The sequence below is a fragment of the Gobio gobio genome (genome assembly GCF_949357685.1).
Source record: "Gobio gobio genome assembly, chromosome: 5".
NCBI classification, from domain to species: Eukaryota; Metazoa; Chordata; class Actinopteri; order Cypriniformes; family Gobionidae; genus Gobio; species Gobio gobio.
In genome coordinates, this window is record NC_137101.1 from 42,917,995 (window position 1) to 42,942,010 (window position 24,016).

A 24,016-nucleotide genomic window follows, 5' to 3' on the forward strand; every position below is an offset into this window, starting at 1 on the left:
GAGTTGTGTTGCACCACTTCACTTTAAACACAGATTAACTATGCAGAAGGACCGTTAGAGTTAAAGTGCTGATCGGGATGAACCGACGTCAGGCTAAAGAATTCTTATCAGTGCAACCCTGCGTTAATGTACTATAACAAGTGATATTAAAAGATTAAATTCAGTTTTTCATGATGCATGCTATATACAGGCAAGTAGATGAGCCAATAATATAAATGCAACGCGTTTTCTTTATAATGGTTTTGGATGGGAAAAACACTTACGAGAAACCTTGTGTTGCATTAATATTCTGTGTTCGTCTGCTTGCCTGTACAAAGTATGCAACATCAATAAGGTGTATATTGAATTTTGTCTTTTAATATCACTGTCTTACTACATTAATACTGACTACAAACCTGGTAAAAATGACTGGTGGGCAATGGAGGAAAGCCTTGTTTTGCCCTCCAGGTGGGCGTTCCTCTAATGGTGTGATGTCATGTGAAAACTATGAATACCTAAAACCACCAGCAGGTCAAATTTTCCCTATGTAATTCCTTATTTTTTCAAATGATTATGTTTTAGCCTACTCATAAATGTTCAAACTTTATATTACTTACTGATTTTTGTTTTGCAATTTTTATTGTGTATTGTTTGCTACTGTGTTGCTATTTACTCAAGTCTGCCCATTTCCAAAAAAAAAAAAAAAATCCCGATCTATGATGTAATGAATAAAAAAAAATTATGATTACCCCGTTTATTGGAGTTGTTCTCTTAGTCAAATTACAAATGGTATAACTAAACAAATGAATAATGAATTATGTGAAACTGCGCTTGAATTTGTTGTTGCATCATATATCCTATGCAGAGCGGTGATTTATTATTGCTCTTTATTGTCTATTTAGGGTATTTTAGTAATTTAAATAACATAAGTTTTCTTAATATGTGATTAGTGGCATTTAAGTATAATATTACACCACCCAAATATGTATTTTTTCCTGGTTTAGCCTATATTCACCAAAAAGTGATTTAGTGTAGCCTTCTTAAAATAGCATAAAACAACAGGTTGTTGGTGACGAAAAATTATAATTTCACGTCTCTAGACATTACTTTGTGAAGACAGTGGCATAATACAGTGACATAATATGTTTTTAGCCATATCAAAACAGTAATCATGTGGGTAAATTTTACCCGCTGACGGTTTTAGGTATACAACGACCCCTTGTGGTTCTAGTGTTAAGAATGTAAAAGATAATAAAGATATTGTTTTATAAGTAAGTTTTCTCTTCATTGTAGTCCTTGAAAACCAAAAGAGTCGTCCTTGAAAGTCCTGGATTTTCATTTTACAGTATCTCTATGGACCCTGTATAACTGAGTTCCTAGAACTACACTTTACTGAAGAGAATCCTTTCCCAGAATGGCCTGTGACAAGAGGTGGGTGAGCTGAGAAACCACTGATCTGAGGGTGGATGTGTTTGTCTATTTCCTGTCTTCGTGGTCTGCCAAGGCCATGTAAGAAAAACTTTTTGTCCTCTTTATATGACTGTCAACTTCAAGATAAACAAAGCGTTGTTTCTTATAAAACATCTTTTTCTTCTACTGGAACAAAGTTAACTTAAGTCTGTTTCCATCTGAACTGCTCTGGTGATAAAGGAGAAGTTACCCATGATCCAGTGATACACCTGAAAAGATTCAGGGCTTTAAAGGTCCAATAATACTGCAATGCACATTTGACTGCTAACATACAGAGACAAATCAAATTCACACATTTATCATTCCAGTCAGAAAATTTCCTTTGGTATTGATCTGGCCTGAATAAACAGGGTCAGATTAGATTGTGTTTGCTGGGCCAAAACTGGACCACATCTTTTTAGCCAGAACTAAACCAAAAGAGTGCAATAACTCCACCTGTAGTGAGCCAAATAATAATTTAAAAAACAAATGTGGCCCGTATGTGTAATTATTGTATGGTTGAGTTCTGTAAAGGGCTGACGGGCTTTATGTGGCCCACACAACAGACCAAAAAAACATTATTTAACCACATTTATTTTTTTAAGTTTAAAATATCCATTAAACAGTCAATCAAACAATCTTAAACACAAAAATGTATTCAGTAATTTTTATTTTTATTAAATATAGCATCTTAAACACAAAAGGAGTGTGCTGATGTTCTTTTGTAGAATCTGGACAAAGGCATTGAGATAGCCTCTTGCTTGGATGTGAGATGTTTTTCTGGGCTGGCTGTGTTGCCAAATGTGAGGACGAATCCTTGAAAATAACACTCTACGAACCAAATCATCACTGAAATGTTGTGTTGTGGGTTCAAACAGCTTTCTGGCTACCCTGTTTTGAGTATTTGGGGAACACCACATTGAACATGCATATCAACCATAAAAATAGTTATTATAGTATTATATCGAGTGATACACACACACACACATTTGTTTTTGCCTACTTACCAGTGTTGGTTAAGGCCTATTGTCTGTGAACATTTTCTTTGTGGTCAAGTACTGCCAACTGAGCATGTATAACCAGAGAGTGGTAGTGAAAGTGTAGGCTTCTGGGACAGTACTTCAGCAGTGCTGAATGGAACAATTCAAGCTTACCTGTGTAGTAAACAGCACATTCCAGGGCCCAGTTTATGACCGGGCCCCTCTCTGTTCATAACAGTGGACAAAGGTTTGCTACTTTTTGATTGGATCTTGGTGGACTGACACAAACAAACTGTCCAACGCCATCAGATAAACATGCTAGGACAACAGCCAGACACCTCTTAGAGGCCAAAAAGACCACCTCTAGTACCAAGCCCAGGAAGGACAGGACATCTCATTGGTCCACATGCAGTTTCTGCCCTTCACCCAAATCTCTAATGTCCTGGTCTATGACTGCCATAAAAATTCCACAGGAGCTTAGCAGTAGTGGGTGAAAGAAAGACCACATCCAAATCCATTCATAACTATATTTGGTAAACTTAAGACTGATGTAAACTACACACATCCATGTCATACTTATTCAGAGAAATAAGTATTCTCAGTGATGGCTATTTGTAATCTTACACAGATTCAGCTGTTAATGAACAAATCAATGAATGCATGACATTTCAATCTTTTCCCATCATGTTTGGTTTCTATTTTTTTAGAATATTGCCAAGGGTATTCGGATGGTGGTTTGGGAAGTGAGAAATGCATTGGTAAACTTTAAAGACTTATAACTGGTTACAGTATGCAAATGAGTTCCACAGGAGAAAGGAGGGTGGGCCACACGGTGAGCCCCCTCTGATGCCAGCAGCCAATCGCAACACTAGAATGGAGAAGCGCCAAATTGCAATCTCCTCCTATTCAGAAAAGAATAAATGTACCATTTCAACTGACACACCTTGTTCTGAGTCTCCCCAGCAAGAATGAGACGGTAACAGTTCACCAAGTTCTGAGTCTGTCCGGCGAGGATGAGACTGAAACAGATCACTAAGTTCTGAGTCTCTGGTTAATCCAGAGAGACAACAAAAGATCTGAGGATCTGAGTCTACAGCTTGTGAGGCAGCGGCAGATACGACCACGTTCTGAGCCTCCAGCCTGTGAGGAAAGAGACATTAACAACCACTACATTCAGAGTTTTAGTCCAGCGAGACGACTACAGCACGTCCCAAGTCTCCATGCCAGAGAGACCAAAGCGGATTGACCAAGTCCTGAGTGTCTGTCTGACCCACAGAGTCAGAAGACACAAGCTCAGGAGAGCAAACCTTCACTTCGAGGTTCCTTCGTCTGTGCGTTCCAGATTAAGGACCTTCTTTACCTACTTCAGGGCCTCATCTGCATGTTCCAGATTTTAGGACCCTTTGGTGCTCCAGGAGATCAGCATCCCACAGATCTTCATGTTCAAGACTGTTGAAACGGATTCCAAGTGGAACGTAAATATCAGTTAACCAAACCTCTTTCCAGAAACCATGGCATTGTTGTATATTATCAGTATATGATTTTCTAATTTGCATTAGAGGTAATATAACTGATGCTAGTTAATAACAAATAATCTTTTGTTTATTTGTTTGATGCATGATAAGGTTCTTCACCTTATTTTCAGAGAAACAACAGTTTATCTTTCCATAAGATAAGGCAACTCTTCCATAGCCACACTCAACTTAATCACATGTATTTTATGTATCTTATGCACTTTATTCCTTTATCATTCATTGTATTCACTAAGTAGTTGTGTTAGTTATTTGTTATTTGTATATGTTAGTTATTCTTGTTTATCTTTTGTTAATAAAATCTATTTTATTACAATTGTGTCTTACTTGTGCTGATAATACAGAAAAGGCTCTACAAGTTAGAAATCTCACCAATCTTTCAGATAAATCAGCTGACCAACTCTACCCACTTTACATTCAATCTAAAAGGATTGAACAACCTCCTGTTTGGAGTGTTCTCATATAGCCAAGGTAAAATACCTTGACTAGTGTCCCAAACTAATAGAGGGGGAAGGTGGTCATCTGATGTACTCATAACCACACCTTAAGTAGCGTGTGATCCAAAAAATCACAACGTCAACGGTGACGTGAGTACCAATCACTACCTTACTTAACGTCCTTGGATGGACAAAGGTAAAATCACCACATAATTGGTGTCCCTGGGGTGGGCCCAAAAGTGAAATTATTACACCTGACTCAAAAAATAAATATATTAATTGTAGAGTTTGGCACGGTGTAAATGCTATTCAGAGTAACACATACAACTTACTAGTATGCCTGAAGGGGGCCATTAGCTAAGGTCCTTTGAGATACCCTTGTCCAGGACGTGAAGCCATTTATTTTCTCTCTGCTGTTCAGAGCTGGGTTCACTATGCAGACATCTTAGTCTTTTAAAACCCAATGACACAACATTTATGTCTGTACTACTGCCCGGGCTGGCCCGCAGCATAGGCAAATGCTAGGGGCTCCACTCATCCATAGGAGCGCCAAAATGAGTGATTTATTTCCATTTTATTACTATTTAATTAATATTATTTTGAAATATTACCAAAATTAAGCAAAAAAACTAAAACCTAACCAAGTCCCCTGATGGCCGAATTCACATGACACAGTGACAAAAAAAAACAAAAAAAAAACTAAACACTCTGATGCAGGGAAGAAGAAAAGAGGGAAAAAAGGGGACAAAGACAGAGGTAAAGTGATGTAATGAATGAATAGTTTATCTAATTAAATAGTTGTAAAATAATAGTGTTCACTAATTAATTGCAGTTATTTTTCCTTTAAACTTGCAAGCAGCTCTTCTGGATTCTCCAGAGGCCCCAGACATTTTTTTAAACATGCAATCACTTTTTTTAAAAATAACTATTTTACTCTACAGTTGTGCATTTTTGGGGGGACATGTGGCTTTTTTTGTTTGTTTGTTTGTTTGTTTGTTTGTTTTGTTGCCAAAATTAGTAATGATATTTATATACAGGTTTATTTAAAAGAGCAACATTTTGTGTAAAATTCACATTAAAGATATTAGTGCTGTCAATCGATTAATTTGTAATCGCGATTAATCACTTTTTTTGTGCAATTAATCACAAACTTATCGTAAAATTAAGCATACACCATTTATCTTGATTAACATATTAATTTTGTCATCATTTGCTATTTCCAGCAAAGTAAACAATCAGATTGAACTGTATTTTCTGCAAGCTTCAAGGATCCCTCGAGACTCCAAAAGGACACAAAATAACCAAATATAAGAAGTCTATATATTTCTATTATATAATAAATGTATGCACACCTAAACAGAATTCACAGTGTATAGTATGTGTACAGAGCAACAACAACGAGATTATTCTCAATTTAGACGAGTCAAGCTGCGATACCGAACAGGACCCCACGGAGACGGCAAAAAAACCTCCTAAATCAACCGCCTTGACTTGACTGCATAAACCTACGATTACTAAATACAGCAACATACATGACAAATCAAACATTATTCTTCCTGCATGCAGCGTGCGATCAGTGATCTTGAGCGCACATACAGTACATGGTTTGTTCTTTGTGCATCAATATACCAGACTCTCACGCAGTAACTGTACGACTCCTGTACGTCACCAAAATTGAGAGCAAAGAGCTCGTGTTTTAAAGCAAAGCATACGCTGAAATGAATAATTCACTAAAAACGCAATATGAGTCTCTATTATCTCTGATATATCTGATGTGATAAGCCTGGCTTTCTTTACATTAGTGCTGTTTTGGGCACTGAATGAATGAATTTGATTACTGGATCACTGAAAACTTTCCCAGAGTTTAACGGCTTAAAATGGCCTGATCACAAACAGAGAAGCAGAATGCATGCGTTAACACGTTAACGGTGACGGCACTAGAAGATATAAATTTCATATACGTTTCAATAAGTTTCATTCATGGTGAAAACATGAATGTGCATAGTTTAGTGGAAGATTGCTGTCATCTACTGTTAAGCAAACACTTTTGCTAGTTCTCAATTAATAGTTTGTGCATGAATGCTAAATGCAATTACTCTTGCTATTTGTGTTTAGGCTGTAATGTGGTGTAGGTGCTATTTTTGTATAGTTTACCCATCATCAGCCTTTAAAAAAATTTACATAATGAAGGAGTAGAATGGGCTGTGATAATCAATCAATCAAAACTTTATTACAGACTCAGGGTCCAATTTTTCAAACACAACCAACATATAAAACAACAATAAAAAAAAACATCAATGTGTTACAAAAATAAAACAGTACCCGTGTTTCCACAATTTAGACTGATAATGTGTAGTGCTAAACATTGAGACATGGGGTAAAAACTTGCCTAGGACAGCAAATTGGTCAGGGCCGGCCCTGACTACTGCCACATTGGATGTCTAATTCACTACAGTCGTTACCTATGGGATTTCACCTTCAGGGGGCCTCTGTGAGAATGTGTAACAAGAGACCATTGCCTGCTATTATTATGTGTCAAAACTAGCTTAGTCAAGCTTGCATGTACGTGATCACTTCTATTGCGTGTTTCTGCTTTTTCACCTGTGTTTTGATCCGGAGGCTGCATACTGAATCTGAAGATGCATAAAAGCGTAATAGCACCCTCTGCTGTTTAATAGTGAAAACACGGGTAGCCAGAAAATATGTGGTTGCTTGTGGCAACTAGGGATGGAACGATTACCGGTTTCATGATAAAGGACAATAAAATGTACTGACGGTTAGTAATATCGTTTAAAAATTAATTATAATTAAAAATGCGCATGATTATCACGATTTTGAAAACTCGTGGTAAATCCTGTCCAGTCAGAGTCAGACTGGTGCAGGCGCAGCACGCAACGCTGTTTAATGAATGAGAAGAAATGGCAGAAGGCAGTGACAGCACTCGGGGGATTGTTCAGCCTTCTAAAAGGACCAAATCTGAGGTGTGGTAATATTTTGGCTTTTACAAAAGTCCTGAGGGAAACTTAATCGAAGATGGTCACCCTGTCTGCAGAACATGCCAGAAGAAAGGCGCTGTAATAGGGAGAAACGTAAACTGTCAAATCATATGAAAATATGGATATGCATTATTTCACTAGGATACAGTTTGGGCTCGTACACAAAATATGCTAGATTTAAATGTCATAGCTGATAGAACACTGATGAGAATATTGCTTGAGAATATATTTACAGAGATAATATTAGAGATTATATTTAGGCTACACCAAATTATTATTTATGCGTTATGCGTTGCTATTGACGACGGCCATTATAAGGAAGGAAATCCCACAGAATAGAATCTAGCTTAAAATAGTGCATAGAGCTGCTTGATTTATTTGTTTGTTGATTTTCAAATATAAAACTTGTTGAAATGTTTTAAGTGTGTGCATCTGTTCTTTTCGAACACTTTAATCTCATTTGAAGAAATCCGTGATAATATTGATAACCATGATTATTTGGGTCACTATAATCGTGATGTGAAATTTTCATAACGTTGCATCCCTAGTGGCAACATAGCACAACTTCCTGTATTTGCAATGCATTCTGAGCAGCGAATAATAACTGTGCAGTGGTTAGGCAAAGCTGGCGGTCATAATAACTAGGTCTTGTTTAAGAAAATGGTATCGGATCGTACATGGGTTCAAGTACTCGCCAATACCGATGCCAGATTTTTGTTGTGGTATCTGTGATATCGGAACTAGAGGTCTTCACGGAGCCCCCGAGACCCGTGGACCTGGGACCCGTACGGGTTCGGGTCTATATTTTAAATGATCAACCGGGTCCGGGTCGGGTCCCAATCTTTTACTACGGGTCCCGGGTCTGTTTAACATTGTGTGTAATACCAGAGTCGATCCGGACTCTGAGAACACCTGCCCATGAAGTCAGTCAGCACTGCTTGTGTGTTTTTGTAACTTGCAACTGTAAAATTAGGATAAGAAAAGTGTGAGCTGGGAAATAAGGTTTAAAAAAAAGAAAGAAGAAAAACACGAGCGATCTCTCTCTCTTGCTCGCTCGCCTCACGCGCTCGCTCTCTCTCGCTCACTCTCTCTGCAAGCGCACGGTAATAATCATGGTTACCTTCATGAGTGATGTGGGAAAAAAGCTAAAAAACAAAGAATATAAAGAAGTTAAACCCACGGGCACCTCTTCTGTCCGGGCATCCTTCATGCATTGTGGACAAACATGAGAAAAAAGTAAGTGCTGTCAAGTGTATTAGCCTACGTGTGACGCACTGTTGAAGTTTGATTTGAACTTATATTTAAATAATATATTTAAAATCAGCAACAAAATCTCAGGTGAACTGTCACAAATGTTTTCTATGATGCTCAAATTGCGTAAAAAAGCTCATATTTCAGGTTGCTCCAGCCACCGCGCATGTGCAGTATCAAGCGCGTGTCATTTCTATGGCAACCCGAGCTTCCGCTGTGATTGACTTTAATAATAAAATGAATGAACCGTCTTATTTCTTAAAGTTTTGGTGGTCAGGCTCGGCTCACAGAGATGATAGCAAATAAATAATGCGGACGTCAGCGGCCACCGAACGAGCAATCGTTATTATAGTTTAAAAAGGCAAACAGTCAAATTTAACTTGGCGAAATGCAAATCTGCAAAGACGCATTTGTCATCTGTCACCGTGACATAAAGTGGACTTTTAAAGCTGAAATGATGAGTGAATTAAGCATGCTTGGAATAACAAGAGCGGAATAACATGGATTTAACTTTTTGGCAAGGATGTAATGCATCACAAGTAACATTACAAGGAAGGGAGACGACGGCTAGGTAAGACAAAAAGTTATATTTTTCATAACTTGTTTATTGACTTGTTAATATCAGTTATTGTGGAATATGTGACAATCGGGTCCAGTCGGGTCTGTGTCTTCACGCCGGGTTCGGTTCCAGCTTTTAAATAATAGATGGGTCCAGGTCGGCTCCGGGTACTACGTGTTTGGCATTTCTCGGATCTGCATGGGTCCGGGTCCAGCTTTTGAAATAATAGACGGGTCCGGGTCGGTTCCGTTAAGCACATTACGGGTCTCTTCGGGTTCGGGTATGCATTTTTGGACCCGTGAAGACCTCTAATCGGAACAACTCTACCTGTAACCACTGTTGGTGAGTGTTTGTAGTCAAGTCTGTCTTCAAGTCAAGTCAAGGTCTTTGTTTGTATCTGTTCATTGTTTGCTAATTTCGGATATACTAAAGCTGCACTTGGGTTCTTCAACTTGCCTGCAGTTGACTTATTGTCACGATCACATGAAAAAAATCAGCTAGTTGAGAGCAACACATCAAAGTTACCCTGAAGACAAAACCAGGAGAATATGAATCAAGTTCACAGTGAAAGATGAAGGCAGCATGTGCCACTGTGGTACTCAGCTCACAAAAAGCCAGCAACCTGCTAGAAGAGGTGAAAGACAAAAACATAATTGGTGCAGAGTTTCAGAAGATTATTGACAACAAAGACCTGTCTTTCTTTTCTTTCCTTCTTTCATTAATTTATTTGGATGGGACAATGCATATTGATGAACGTGCAATATAATTTGATGTGAATACGCCAGATTTAGCACAAAATAAATTTCCATCCGTAGTCCCAGACATGGATAGACAGACAAACAAAAAAAGAATAGACAAAAGCAAACATAATACCAAACAGACAGAGATAAAATGTGTCCATACTTAGATAAAATACTTATCATAATTGTTTAAGATGCATATTTTAAAATTCCAATGTATAGACATCCTAAAGTGCTTATTATAAACCTTATTGTACCTATTTTATAGTGTATAATTTAAAGTGCCAGTGCATAGTTCTTACCTAATGTTCACCGTTTTGGTTGTTATTCAGCCGTCTTTCTGTCACAGTTCATGAATTATCTGACTCGTTCTCACTCTGTGTTTCTGTGTGTGTGGCTGCTGATTACCACTCCAGCTCCACTCATCATGTGTGTCTAGTTATACTCATTGTCATGCGTCTTGTTTGTCAGATTGTCAAATCGTTGGGTTTTGTTCCTGTGTTCATGTCTGTCTTCTGGCCATTTCCTGAGCTCTTGTGGCTCTGCCTGTCTTCACGGAGGATCTCCCCTGCTTTGTTCTGCGGAGAACTGGATATCCTGATCGCTTCTCACTTCTCCACCGCAGATCTGGGTCATCCATTCAGTCCCTGCGCTGCCAAGTCTTTAACTGTTCCAGGCACCATCTCGGCATCACACTTCAAATTCCCATCACTTCTCTCACACGACAAATCACCATCAAATCAACTGAATGGACAAAGTCTTCCGAACATTTCTCTCTGCACTGAACGGATAACACCCATCACATATGGAAACCACACGGAGGAGATCTCCTTTTTTCTGATGGACTCTCCACTGGTCCTCATAGTTCTAGGCCATCCCTGGCTTGTAAAGCATAGTCCCAGGGTGGACTGGGGCCACAGTTCAGTCTCGGCCTGGAGCAATGAGTGTTATGGGTCCTGTCTGGTTTCTGCCTGTTCGTCTGTGTCTGGTTCTGTTTTGCAGGAGGAGTTGGTGATTTTTCAAACGTGCCTGCGGAGTACCTTAACCTGAAGGAAGTGTTCAGTAAGTCCCGTGCTGCTTCTCTGCCTCCGCATTGTCCCTATGACTGTGCTATAGAGTTACGGCCAGGTACATTTCCGCCTAAGGGCAAGTTATACTTCCTTTCTGCAATTTCAGCCAACTAGCTACCTCCCCAAGGATGACGTTCAGGTGGTCTGGTGTAGCCGAAGCTACATTTTCCAAACTGAAGAGTTGCTTTGTTTCGACTCCCATTCTGATAGTTCGTGGTGGAGGTCGATGCATCAGAGGTGGAGGTAGGTGCGGTTCTCTCCCTGTGCTCTTCCTCGGATGACAAGATGCATCCTTGCACATTTTTTTCCCATCGTTTATCGCCAGCCGAACGTAACCTTGACCGTTCCGAACGCTGGTCCACTCCCGAGTGTCTCCACATTCGCTTGGGAGATCGAGTCAAAGGTCAAATCGGCCTCAGAAGGCCTCCGCCCGGTTGCCCACCGAGTTGGTTATTTGTGCCGGAGGGACTGTGGTCCGACGTAATTTGATGGGTTCATTGTTCATGTCATCCAGGAGTAAACCGGACCAGTTTTTTGGTTAAGCAATGATTCTGGTGGCCAGCTATGGCTCGCGACATTCTGGATTTATTTTGGCTTGCTCGATTTGTGCCACTGGTAAGACTTCCCATCGACCTCCAGATGGGTTACTCCAGCCGCAGTCTGTCCCTTCGAGACCTTGGTCCCATATAGCGCTAGATTTTACCACCGACCTCTGAGGGCAAGACTGTGATTTTGACCGTCATGGACCGGTTCTCGAAAGGGGCTCATTTCATTCCCTTGCCCAAATTACCTTCTGCCAAGGAGACAGTGGTGGTTGTCGTAGACCACGTCTTTCGTTTACATGGCCTCCCTATGGATGTGGTCTCCGACAGGGGGCCCCAATTTGTGTCCAAATTCTGGCGAGAGTTTTGTAAGCTTCTGGGTGCGACGGTCAGTCTGTTTTTTGGGTTTCCATCCACAGAGCAATAGAGCATGGTCCTCACTCCGTGTGGCTTTCAATCAAGAACATTCCTCTCCGCTCTGTTTGTAAAAAGTTAGCTCCCAAATTCATCGGCATGTTCACTGTCACCAAAGTCCTTAGTCCGGTGGCAGTCCGCCTCAAACTTTCTCCAGCGTACAGGATAATTCATCCTGTCTTTGATGTCTCCAAATTAACCCTCTGGAGTCTGAGCTGTTTTGGGGCCCTCTGACATTCATGCTTTTTTCAGTTGCTTATAAACACATTAATGACAAAAGTGTAATTACACTGTATCCAGCACAAACTAGGCTACCATAATATGTGGACAACATTTATGAACATGCTTGTATTTTTGAGAGAATAATGTTTATGCGTGGTTTTTGAAAAAAAAACAAAAAAATATTTAAAAATGAAGGCCTCAAAACACACAATAGATATGTGTCCACAAGAGTTTTGATTAATGGGTGTTGTTGCCTAGATTTTTTGCTTCAAACTGATGTGGGAATCATTGAGCCTACTCATTCACATAACACAATATATTGATTTACATTTTGTAAGACACTTTTTCTTTACAAAGGCCATATGCGAGGAGGCGTTATAATGCTGGGTATCACACCTGAGAGAACAAAAGACCCGCATAATGAGCTGCATAATGAATGAGCTTCAGGTATGTGACAGAGAGCAACAGGACAAAGGAAATATATTTTGCTGTAGTTTATTTAGAATGTAGTCAAAACAGGAATATTACAAATGCCTATTATATTTTAAATAATCAAAAGATAATTTGAAATAGGTCAACCAGCGATCCCCTGATTGCAATGGTGGAGTTTAGAAACCTCCGGAGCGCTATACACAAGGACTAATGACTAAACAAGACACACCTGTGAACAATCAAGACAGTGAACCAATGACGGAACGCACAATGAAATCACATGACAAACCAGGAGCTATGACATTGAACATAACAAAATAAGAACGTGAAACAGAACCCAAACCAAATTGTGACATATCAATCCCTCTAAGAGCGACTCCTGATGCCCTAACAAACAAGACATGAAACAAACGAAAAGTCCTGAAGGGTGGAGGAGCAAAATAGGTATTGGGGGAGGGATGGTGGGCCAAGCCTATGCAGGGGAACAGGACATGGACCATGGCAAGGCAGTGGCGGGCCTGGGTTGGGGAGCATGGGTGGACCTGGGGCGTGGAGCATGGGCGGACCTGGGCCGTAGAGCAGTTCAGGAAGCCATGGCGGCGCAGGAAGTTCAAGGGACCATGGCGATGCAGGAATTTCAAGGGACCATGGTGGCGCAGGGAATTCAAGGGACCATTGCGGTGCAGGAAGTTCAAGGGACTATGGCGGCGCAGTAAGTTCAGGAAGCCATGGTGGTGGAGGAAGCGGGGGACCATGGAGGTGCAGGAAGTTCAGGGGACCATGGAGGTATGGCCTGTCGCTATAGAAACGGAAAATCCTGTTCAAGGGACCATGACGGTGCAGGAAGTTCAGGGGAACATAGAGGCACGGCCTGTCGCTATAGAAATGAATAATTCCCAGTTCAAGTACATGAACAGGTGGCGTGAACGCAGCAATAGCGCAGCATAATCCATGTGGGAAGAACTTCCACTTTATAAACTGAAAGTGCAACAGCATTCAGGATGGTTTGAGTAGGATTGAATACAAATGTGGTGTTGCTGAGAATGGTTTAAAAAGTATTAGAGTGTGTGTGTGTGTGTGTGTGTGTGTGTGTGTGTGTGTGTGTGTGTGTGTGTGTGTGTGTGTGTGTGTGTGTGTGTGTGTGTGTGTGTGTGTGTGTGTGTGTGTGTGTGTGTGTGTGTGTGGAAGTTTTTTTCAGCTTGGCACTGTATAGATAGATATTTTTTTGCAATTTTATTTTTTTCTTGCCTTGTAAATTTAATTTAATTTTGTGCACAATTGTTGTGTACTGGATCACAAAATACTGCTTTACAGACATGCCTATTTTGCACATGTCGTGGAAAAAGAAATGGTGAAGCTGGAATTGAAAAACACAAGCAAAGTGTCTTTTAAAAGCTTTAATTCTTGAAGGTCAATTTGGACATACAGGTTGTAAGTGGAAGCCTCACACTCGTTCTTTTATACTCTCATTTCAGTGGGTGAGGGCTTCTTTGTCAATAACACAAAAACACAATAACAAACTCCTTAATTGGTTATCTGCAGCTGTCCCACCTTGAATGAAAACACAAAACTTTCTGAGAACTTGTTCAAGGCTACAGACAACACTAGTTCTATTTAGAAAGGTATAAAGGTTAATGTGTTTACTACAAAAAAATGAATTCCCCTTACATTTAACAAAAAATGGAATTCCCCTTACATTTAACAAAAAATTGAATTCCCCTTACATTTAAAAAAAAATTTGAATTCCCCTTACATTTAACAAAAACATCTTATATAAGTTTAATATGATAAAAAACGCCTCCTATGGTTTGATATAGTTTATCTTCAAAATTCCCCTACACTCGCATCACTCAAACTCAAACCAGGAAACAGAAAAACATGTGCGTTCAAAGAAACTGAAACTGAAGTGCAGTAGAGCTGCTGTTTGCTTGTGTCTCTGTATTCATGCAGTAAAATGGCAGAAGCCAGTATTTCTCAGGATGAGTTCAAGTGTTTAAAGTGTCTGGATCTTCTGAAGGATCCAGTGACCATTCCCTGTGGACACAGTTATTGTAAGAGCTGTATTACAGGCTGCTGGGATCAGGAGGATCATGTGAGAGTCTACAGCTGCCCTCAGTGCAGAGAGACCTTCAGTCCAAGACCTGCTTTAACTAAAAACACCATTCTGACTGAAGTGGTGAAGAAACTGGAGAAGCGTAAACGTCCTGCTGACTGTTTCGCTGGAGCTGGAGATGTGCAGTGTGACGTCTGTACTGGAAGAAAACACAAAGCCGTCAAGTCCTGTCTGGAGTGTCTAAATTCTTACTGTCAGAATCACCTTGAACAACATGAGAGTTTGTTTAAAGTAAAGAGACACAAAGTGACTGATGCCACTGGACGACTGCAGGAGATGATCTGCCAGAAACACAACAAGATCCTTGAGGTTTTCTGCCGCACTGATGAGACGTGTATATGTGTGCTGTGTGTGATGGATGAACATAAAATACACAACACCGTATCAGCTGCAGCTCAGAGGAAAGAGAAACAGGTATGAACTTAAAGGGTCCCATTATACTCATTTACAGGTTAATGATTTTGTTTATGTGGTCTACTAGAATACAAATTACATAATTTAAAAATCTGCATTCGAAAATCACAGACTGCTCTGATTGGTCAACTTCAGAAGACTAATCTAAGACTTCTGAAGGGATAAGACAAATAAAATATGGTGCCATGTTTAGTCATGTGACATGCATGAGCCAGTGAGGTTTGATTTTATTGACGTGTCACCATATTTGATTTGGGCTCTAGAAAGAGAGACTTTCTTCAGAACATCTTCTGTTCTGTTATGAAAGATAAAATCATACAAGTTTGGAAAGACATGAGGATATGTAAACAATGAAAGAATTTATATTTCTAGGTGAACTATCCATAGAAAACTAGGTATTGATAAAATAATGCTGGCACTTATGAATGAACCTATAATCTTATCATGCAAGATGATTTATGTGATGTTTCTGCTGTTATTGGTTTGTGCTTTAGCCCCAGCTGAAGGAGACGCAGAGGTTGTTCCAGCAGAGAGTCCAGAAGAGAGAGAAAGATCTTCAGCAGCTGAGAGAGGCTGTGGAGTCTCATAAGGTGAGTCTGGAGAAGAAGAGAAGTTTGAGAATCTCAGTCAGGACTCACTGAAGCCACTGTGTGATTGTGATGTGTGTCCTAACAGCGCTCAGCACAGACAGCAGTGGAGGACAGGGAGAGGATCTTCAATGAATTCATCCGCTCCATTGAGAGAAGCCGCTCTGAAGCCACACAGCGGATCAGAGATCAGGAAAAGACTGCAGTGAGTCGAGCTGAAGGACGACAGGAGCGACTGGAGCAGGAGATCAATGATCTGAAGAGCAGAGGCGCTGAGCTGGAACAGCTTTCACACACACAGGATCACATCCATTTCCTGCAGGTAATAGAGATCAAGAAGAACAAGAGACTCAGAGAAACATTTCATGAGAGCAGAATGATCCGTTGACTGAAGTGTTGATCTGTGTGTTCGGTTATTATATAATCATCAGTCAGACTCTCATCTGATCGTCTTCTTCTGAAAGAGACACACTTACAAATGCAGTTCAGCTCTGGAAATCTCTTAGGAAACATTTTTCTGAAAGCTATATTGAGCTTCCAGACAACAACAGCTCAACTTCACTAATATTTAAACTTCCAACTAATCTTTGGAGTTCCCATCATCTCTTTACTTATCTGTTTTTTTTTTTTTACAATCTTTGACTTATACCAGAAATTTTGAGTAATGTTTACCAAACAGTGAAGACAGTGAAGTCCTCGAACAGGAAGTGAGGCTGTATATTAGTGCTGCTTCAGCGTATTTAAACAACATAACCTGACCTTGGGATCGTGTCCCAAGAGTCCTTTTGAATTTCAGAGCCATTAACTGCTCAAGTTATAAATAAAGGTCAACCTACTCTTTGCCTTTGAACTGCTTTTCCTGATCAAATCTACTCAAGCCTGACATGCGTCTCTATTGATGCATTTGATCTGTTACATTTATGTTATGTCCAGATTTTTGATCATCCAAGTGTTTTCCTAGAAAGTTCACATATAGTGTAAGTGGCAAACGATTGAACTTATAGCTCTATCATGATATAATGAATATGAGAAGAATGAAGCTGATGCTGTGAAAGTGCTGGATTGAGGAGAGTTACTAAAGATCAAATCTGACAGTAGTGCAGGTTATTGTCTGAAGTGTGGAGGTGATGAGCTTTGATTTCTGTTTTCTGTAGAGTTTCCGGTCTCTCTCAGCTCCTCCTGAATCTACAGACGTCAATGACAATCCCTTCAGTTCTCTCTCCTCTTTTGATGCCGTGAAAAAAGCTGTCCGTCAGCTGAAAGACAAACTGGAGGATTTCTGCAAAGAGGAGCTGAAGAAGATCTCTGACAGAGGTAAAGTCCTGGAGATTCAACCAAATTATTAGGAGGAATTATGACAAAATATGACAGACTTCTGGTTCTTGTGGATTTTAATATTCATGTTTGCTGTCCTTCCAACTCTCTGGCTAAAGATCTTGTGTTATCCCATGGTTTTTCTGTATGTGACATTAAAAGCTGTGACTTGAAGCTGAAGTTAAATAAATGCAATATTTGTCAAATACAAAGATGTTTCAGAGACATTTTCATTTATGTACTGCTTAATACAGTGTCTGTTTGTACGAGAATAAAGTTCAACATATAAGCCTACTCAATCAATGAAGTGGGGTCTACATTTTTTATCAGTTTTATTTTGATAAACATGACAATATAGCATCGTGCCTACATGAAAAGAGGTTTTACCGTTATAAAAAAATTAATTGTGAGCATTAGTGGCACTGAAGGTTTTAGAATAAACATGAAACACATGTGATCGCTGTCATGTGGTGAATCCGGCCAATCGTGGAACAGCTGTGTCGTCATCAGAGCTTGTGCAGTCGCTCTGGAGAAGCTGCGCAGAAGCACCAGCCGACTGCTCTCGAATCGCTCTCTCAGCACTTTGTTGACATACCTCACAGTCACGTGGCGTTGGTGCTGCCTCAAAACTGGCAAGCACTGCTTCAAGTCAGCCGCCTATTGGTCTGTGCATCGCTGCATGAAGTCGAACAAGCCTAACATTGCTTTTCCCCTTAATTTGGATCACGTAAACCCATGTGCTGAAGAATTACTCTCTTGGTTTAACTCTACATGTACCAGTATTCTATATTCTGTTGCTCCTTTGAAGGTTAAGCTTACTAAACCTAAATCTGAACCAGGGTTAAATGAATCCACAAGTGGAAGAAGGACAAGCTTCAAGTTTCGTGTGAGATCTTCAGTGATTCTCTGTCTAGTTATCAGAAAATTCTCAAAAGAGCGAGGGCCAATTATTTTTCTGATGTTATTGAAAGAAATCGCTACCAACAGTCTTATTTAATACGCTAAATTCTGTCATTAATCCTTCGGTTTCTGACTGTCTTGATGCTTCTTTACAAACATGTGAAAATTCTCTTAAACATTTTATTGAGAAGATTGATGATACTCGATCATCTATTCAACCACCTGATTATGATCCATCAGTCCCATCTACATGCTCTGCTGTCTTTAATCAGTTTGAGCCTGTTTCTCTTACAACCCTGGTGGAGATTATTGAAAATTTGAAGCCTACCGCCTGTCCTCAAGATATTATTCCTACTCGCGTTTTTAAACAGGCTTTTAGTGTTATTGGTTCGAGTGTCATGGCTATAATTAATTTTTGTTTGGCTCCAGGATCTCTTCTTGTCTATTTTAAACATGCTATAGTGCAGCCTCTTATAAAAAAAATCTAATTTGGATCCTTCAGTTTTTAAGGCATATTTCAAAACTGCCCTTAAAGTTATGTTTTCAACCAATTACAGACCTTTTTTGAAAAAAAATTCAGTACTTGAGGTTTTCCAATCTGGTTTTAGAGCAAAACACAGTACAGAATCAGCACTTTTAAAAGTTTACAATGATATTTTATTAACTGTAGATTCCAGAGCTTGGGCAATCTTAGTATTATTGGATCATAGTGCGGCGTTTGATACTGTAGATCACACTGTTCTGGTTTCTTGTCTAGAGCAATATGTCGGAATTCGGGGCCCTTCAGTGGTTTAAAGGGATAGTTCACCCAAAAATGAAAATTGTCATCATTTACTCACCCTCAAGTTGTTCAAACCTGTATGAGTTTCTTTGTTCTGCTGACCATAGTAGGGAAAAAACACTATGGTAGTCAATGGTTGCTCTTTCTGCTTGGTTACAAACATTCTTCCAAATATCTTCTTTTGTGTTCAGCAGAACAAAGAAATTCATACAGGTTTGGAACAACTTGAGGGTGAGTAAATGATGACAGAATTTTCATTTTTGGTTGAACTTTGCAGCTTTGAGCTTTGCAGTCAATGTTGGTGAATTCTTGTCGATCTCAGCTCCTCCCACCTGTGGGGTCCATTCTTGCTCCACTTTTTTCTTTATATATGCTCCCTTTGGGATCTATTTTTAAAAAACATGATGTTTCTTTTCACTGTTATGCAGATGAATTACAGATTTATCTACCTTTGAAACGGAATAATAAAAATGCCCTAACTCTTCTTTTAGCCTGTCTAAATTATTACATTAGATTATTAAATTTGGACAGACTGATACTATTAATCTTGGTCCACTGGTCTCGTATAGTAAAATGGTGGTGAAGTATCTAGGTGTAACATCAATTAACATCAATATAATGCATTGATGTTAAATGATTACAGGGAGTTTATAAAATGATACAAGCTTGATCGTTAAGATATACTTTTTGTAACTGACCTAGTGTGGCAGTATGGGTGTTTAGTCTTGGGCTACTATTGGTTGGTTAAGGTTTATAGAGTGAGCCTATCACAGTCAGAGATAGAGGATATCGACCTACTATAGACCCCTTAAAAGTTTGTAAACATTACAACGCTTCGTGGTGGGCAGGGCTTAGCTGGAGGCAAAAAAGGCGATGTTGACAAGCACGTTATTGGAGGGATTTTTTAAACATGGATGCAGAAGAAGGTTCGGAACTGTCCAAATATGTACAGTCACTGACTCTGCCGGACCGTGACAGCTATTTTTATAAATTAACTATAAATTAGCAGGCTGCCTGAGAGGCCAGGAGTGGCATGAAGACTAGACGGGGCTGCTGAGGGTGGAGTGGCCGGACATCTTCACTTACCTAATCGAGTCACCAAGTGTTTACAGCCGAGAAAAGCTACGGGCATATAAATCCCTGGATGCCTACAACTATATCATTAATGACCACGTTCAGACATTAAAATACAACAATTTACGTACAGATCTTTGTGTGGTGCGGTCAGAGGTGTTGCCTAACCAGAGGCAAGGCAAGAAGGGTGGCATGTACCACACCTGGGTGATCGTAAATCGGGACAACAGTACAATTTTAACGGCGAACTGCACTTGCATGTCTGGGTAAGTTTTAACCCAACAGTAAATAGACAACAATTTATAGTTTGCTGTAACCACTGTTATAAATCCTAATATATTTTGAAGTCATGAATGTATTACTTTTGAGGGAAAGATTTCATCGAAATTCTAATGTCTGACATTCACAATGTCATATTGCAGATTAGGGTCCTGTTGCAGTCATGCAGCAGCAGTGCTATTTAAGGTAGAGCTGTATGTTAGGATGGGAAGAACAGAGCAGCCAGCATGCACATCAGGAGAATGTCTCTGGACAAAAACAAAGCGTGAGGTCAAGCCAGCAAGAGTTAGGGAAATCAACTTTCAGAGGGCCAAAAGCAAGTTGACAGGAGTTCCACCAAAGGTCAAAAGGATAAATTGCAGTGTTAAAGGCATGTACCGTTGTAATAAGTGAAATCTGTAATTATGTGTTACATTTGTTCTGACCGATGTGTTATAACAATTATTGTATCTAGTGTATGTGTTATTGTACTACATAGTCATAAGGTATTTATTTGTCATTTGTCAAAAATATTTTTCTTGTATCCTTCCAGAACTCACAGATGAGGATATCCTGGAACTCTGGTCGATTGCTTCTGATGCTGCTGTTCTTACCAGTTTTGAAAATAGTGACACAGACACAGCATCTGAGTGTGAGCTGGAGGAGGATCCCCCAGAGCTACCAGATCCACTCACTGCCTTGTATGACCACACCCTCAAGCAGCAGATACCACCAGACATAAGAGAAAGATGTGAGGAAGCCTTTCACAACATCAAAAGAAACATCCACACTGAATAGTGTAAGAGACTGGCAGCCATTACAACACAACAATCAGCATCACAATCCTGGCATACCCACAGAGCAGGGAGAATCACCAGCACTGCATTTTACAATGCATCTAAAAGTAATCTTTTTGATAGGACAACTTTGAATAAAATCATGGGCTATAATGACAAAAACATTCAAGGTCCAGCACTAGTGTGGGGAAGAGAGAATGAGAATATTGCTCGCCAGTTTTACACAAACGAGATGTGTAAGAGTCATGAAAATGTGAAAGTTGGCCTTAGTGGTTTTATGGTACGACCAGATGAACCTCCATCTTGGCACATCACCTGACGGAACAGTATCGTGTTCTTGTTGCGGGGACGGTGTTCTGGAGATCAAGTGCCCCTATCGATTCAGGGAAGGCCTTCAGGATGCCCATCTGACTGAAGATGTCTGTCTTGACCAAAGATTGCAGCTGAAGAAAACACACCACTACTACCACCAGGTTCAGCTCCACATGTATGTCTGTGTAGCAGGGTGAAGTGTACCCGTGTTGATTATTGGCCAGTGTCAGGTGAAAACATTGAACCTATCAGCAGTCTGATGTCATGTATAAAATGGGGAGGTTGTTGTCACCTGGGATGCGTTGTCACCCGTACCGCCCCTTTACGGAAGTTGCCATTTATGAATGGAAAGTGTTTGGAGTGCCGTCTCGTTGTTGTGCTGCTGTGCATAGGCTGCCCCTGGCTTTGAGGTTGGTGCGTTTTCTTTAAGAAGGATATTTTTGTCAATGGAATGTTTGTTTACTATCTTGAGTTTGTATAGCTCGTCAGCGATCAACCCATTGCCGGTTACGGTCCGCGACCATGCATAGTATCGTGTTGTGAACATCTTCCGGTATGTATTAGAGTTATCCGCGGGATTTGTTTCTTTTTATTTTTTTGGTTTTTAGTAATTTTTCTATTTTCATGTTCGACAGGTTGAATGACAGGATCAAGGGTTTCTCTTCTATATTATGCAACGAGATGAATGTCTGATTTAACGCACTGCTGCCTTGCCTGGGTTTATTCCATTTGTCGATTTGAGGAGTGAACTTTATGTTTGATAACAACGGGCCCGGACGATTGCTCACCGAAGTGTGAGTGAAAGTGGAAGCGTCGCTGTTTCCTGACTGTCTCACTCTTCGCATTGTGGCGATCGTGGACCTGTTTGTGTCCTTCTTTTGATTTGTGTTTTTCTGTTTTGTATTTATTTTTCTGTGTATTGTATTGTACCTAATGTAATTTATTTATTTTTAGGTCTAAATTTATTTTGAGTTCCAGAGTGAGATTGATTTGAATATTGTTTGTGTATTTCTTTTCATTTTGGATTGTTGACTTTTTTTCTTTATTTAGAGCTGGTTAGTAGCCTACCAGCTCATTATCAGTACTGTTTGTTCTTTTCTTTTGTAAATGGGAGTGACGGGGAAGGTATATCAGAGGGGTTGAGCTGCTGTTTAAAGGTGTTCACGTTGAGTGCTGTGCTCTTCTTTTTGAATTTACCTCACCAGAGTGGGTGTGTGTGAGTAAGCGTGCTGTGTGAATTAAGGATTACAGCAGACCCCTTTCCTCCCGTAAGCTTTCTCTTGTATTTGTTCTGTGTTGTATTTATTTTTTTAATATATATTGATGTCTGTAAAGTGTTTCTTTTTTCTTTATTTCTTTTTGACATCAGAATAATGTGCCCTGTGAGATGTTAATGTCTTAATGGTTTTAAACTTTTGTAATTGAATAAAGCTGCCTCATTTTTGGTACTCCCTTGCCTATGTCTCTCTGCTCACCCATTCCTTTTTGGTAACGAACCTGTGCGGCCCCTGTTCTGGGGCTGGTAGTTCCCGGTATAGACCGGGTGGCGTAGTCGAACGTTAGTGTAAATTGTTGGTGCTTCATATAGTTCCCTCCAGTACCTGATGCCACTCACCACATCTGTAATGTCAAATATTGTGATTTTGTTGTGTGGACAACTAAGCAGCTTATTATTAATAGAATCCAAAGAGATGAACATCTCTTACAACAAACCTTGCCTATGGCGAAAGAATATTTCTTGTCCTGCATTTTGCCAGAGCTTTTAACCCGCAGCCAAGATCCTGCACTTCAACCTGTCACATGTCTGTCCTGTCTCAGTGAGCACATGTGGTGTTTGTTATTTTGGGCTAATTGCTTGTGTCTCTGTCTGATCCCTCCCCATTGTTATCTGATTAGTGTTTGATTTCTCCCACCTGTTCCCTCCTTATTTCTTGCCCTTTATAAGTTCCTTTTGTGTGTTCAGTCTTTGTGAGATTGTTGTTTTGTCTACGTCTCCTGTTTCCCCTGTGATTCCTGTTTTGGTATGTTTTGAGTTATATGTGTTCTTGATTTTGTGTTTTGCCCCATTGTGGGTTTTGTTTTGTGTTTATGTTCTTTTTGTAAATAAATACATTTTCACTGCATTTGAGTCCTCGCGCCAGTTTTCCTTGTCTGTGACGTGACAGAACGATCTCACCAACTAGAGGACTCAGCAGGAGAAGTTTGTTTTGTTTGTTTCCCGTCTGGCCATGGAATTAAGTAGACAGCTACAGGTGATGTGGCAGGTGAACTTGAAGTACATCCGTCAGCAGGGGGCGGATGTAAGAGAGTTCGCCTGCCAATTCCTCATTGAGGTGCATCACCTGTTCCTCAACGAGATGGAGAAGGCAAGTACATACAAATGAAGGAAAATTACTGCTCTCTCTTTCCAATAAATTAATGGATCATGTGTTCTGGGCAAAAACGCATCTTTGAGGTACTTTTTCACTTCTACTGTTGCATCAGCTGTAGCACTGTGTACAGGGCCGGATTAACCATTAGGGCAACTGGTCACTTGCCCAGGGGCACAGGACATCTAAGGGGCCCTGGGCACTGTCAAATATTATGTTAGATCACATTATAAACGCAATCCTCACTTTCCTAATTATATGCAGATTTTTGCAACCCGTTCGATAAAAATATTATGATAAATCACGTCAAAAACAGTGTCTGTAGCTTCTTGCGCTGCTACGCAGCGAGAGGACGAGCTGTCATGCCAAATCACGTGACTTGACGCTTTGAAACCAGTGTTGCCAGATTGGACGGTTTTGAATTTGTGCGGTTAAAAACGGGTTTGGGCGGGTGGACAAAATTTGGGCTGGTGTGGGGTCAGTTTGGTGGTTTT

General features: G+C 40.1%; 2 protein-coding genes across 2 annotated transcripts in view; both read left to right on the forward strand.

The window, feature by feature from the left end:
• The window catches only part of LOC307126546 (uncharacterized protein), a gene marked incomplete at its 5' end in the record, with an annotated part of 1,586,879 nt that overhangs the window by 1,425,371 nt on the left and 137,492 nt on the right, over positions 1-24,016 (forward strand). The gene's annotated exons all lie outside the window — the stretch shown is intronic.
• On the forward strand, positions 14,486-17,328 carry LOC307126539 (E3 ubiquitin-protein ligase TRIM8-like). The gene is made up of 4 exons (XM_079817122.1): positions 14,486-15,130; positions 15,625-15,720; positions 15,806-16,039; positions 16,872-17,328. Exons 1-4 carry the CDS (start codon positions 14,558-14,560, stop codon positions 17,061-17,063), a joined length of 1,095 nt encoding a protein of 364 aa, XP_079673248.1. The 5' UTR covers positions 14,486-14,557; the 3' UTR covers positions 17,064-17,328.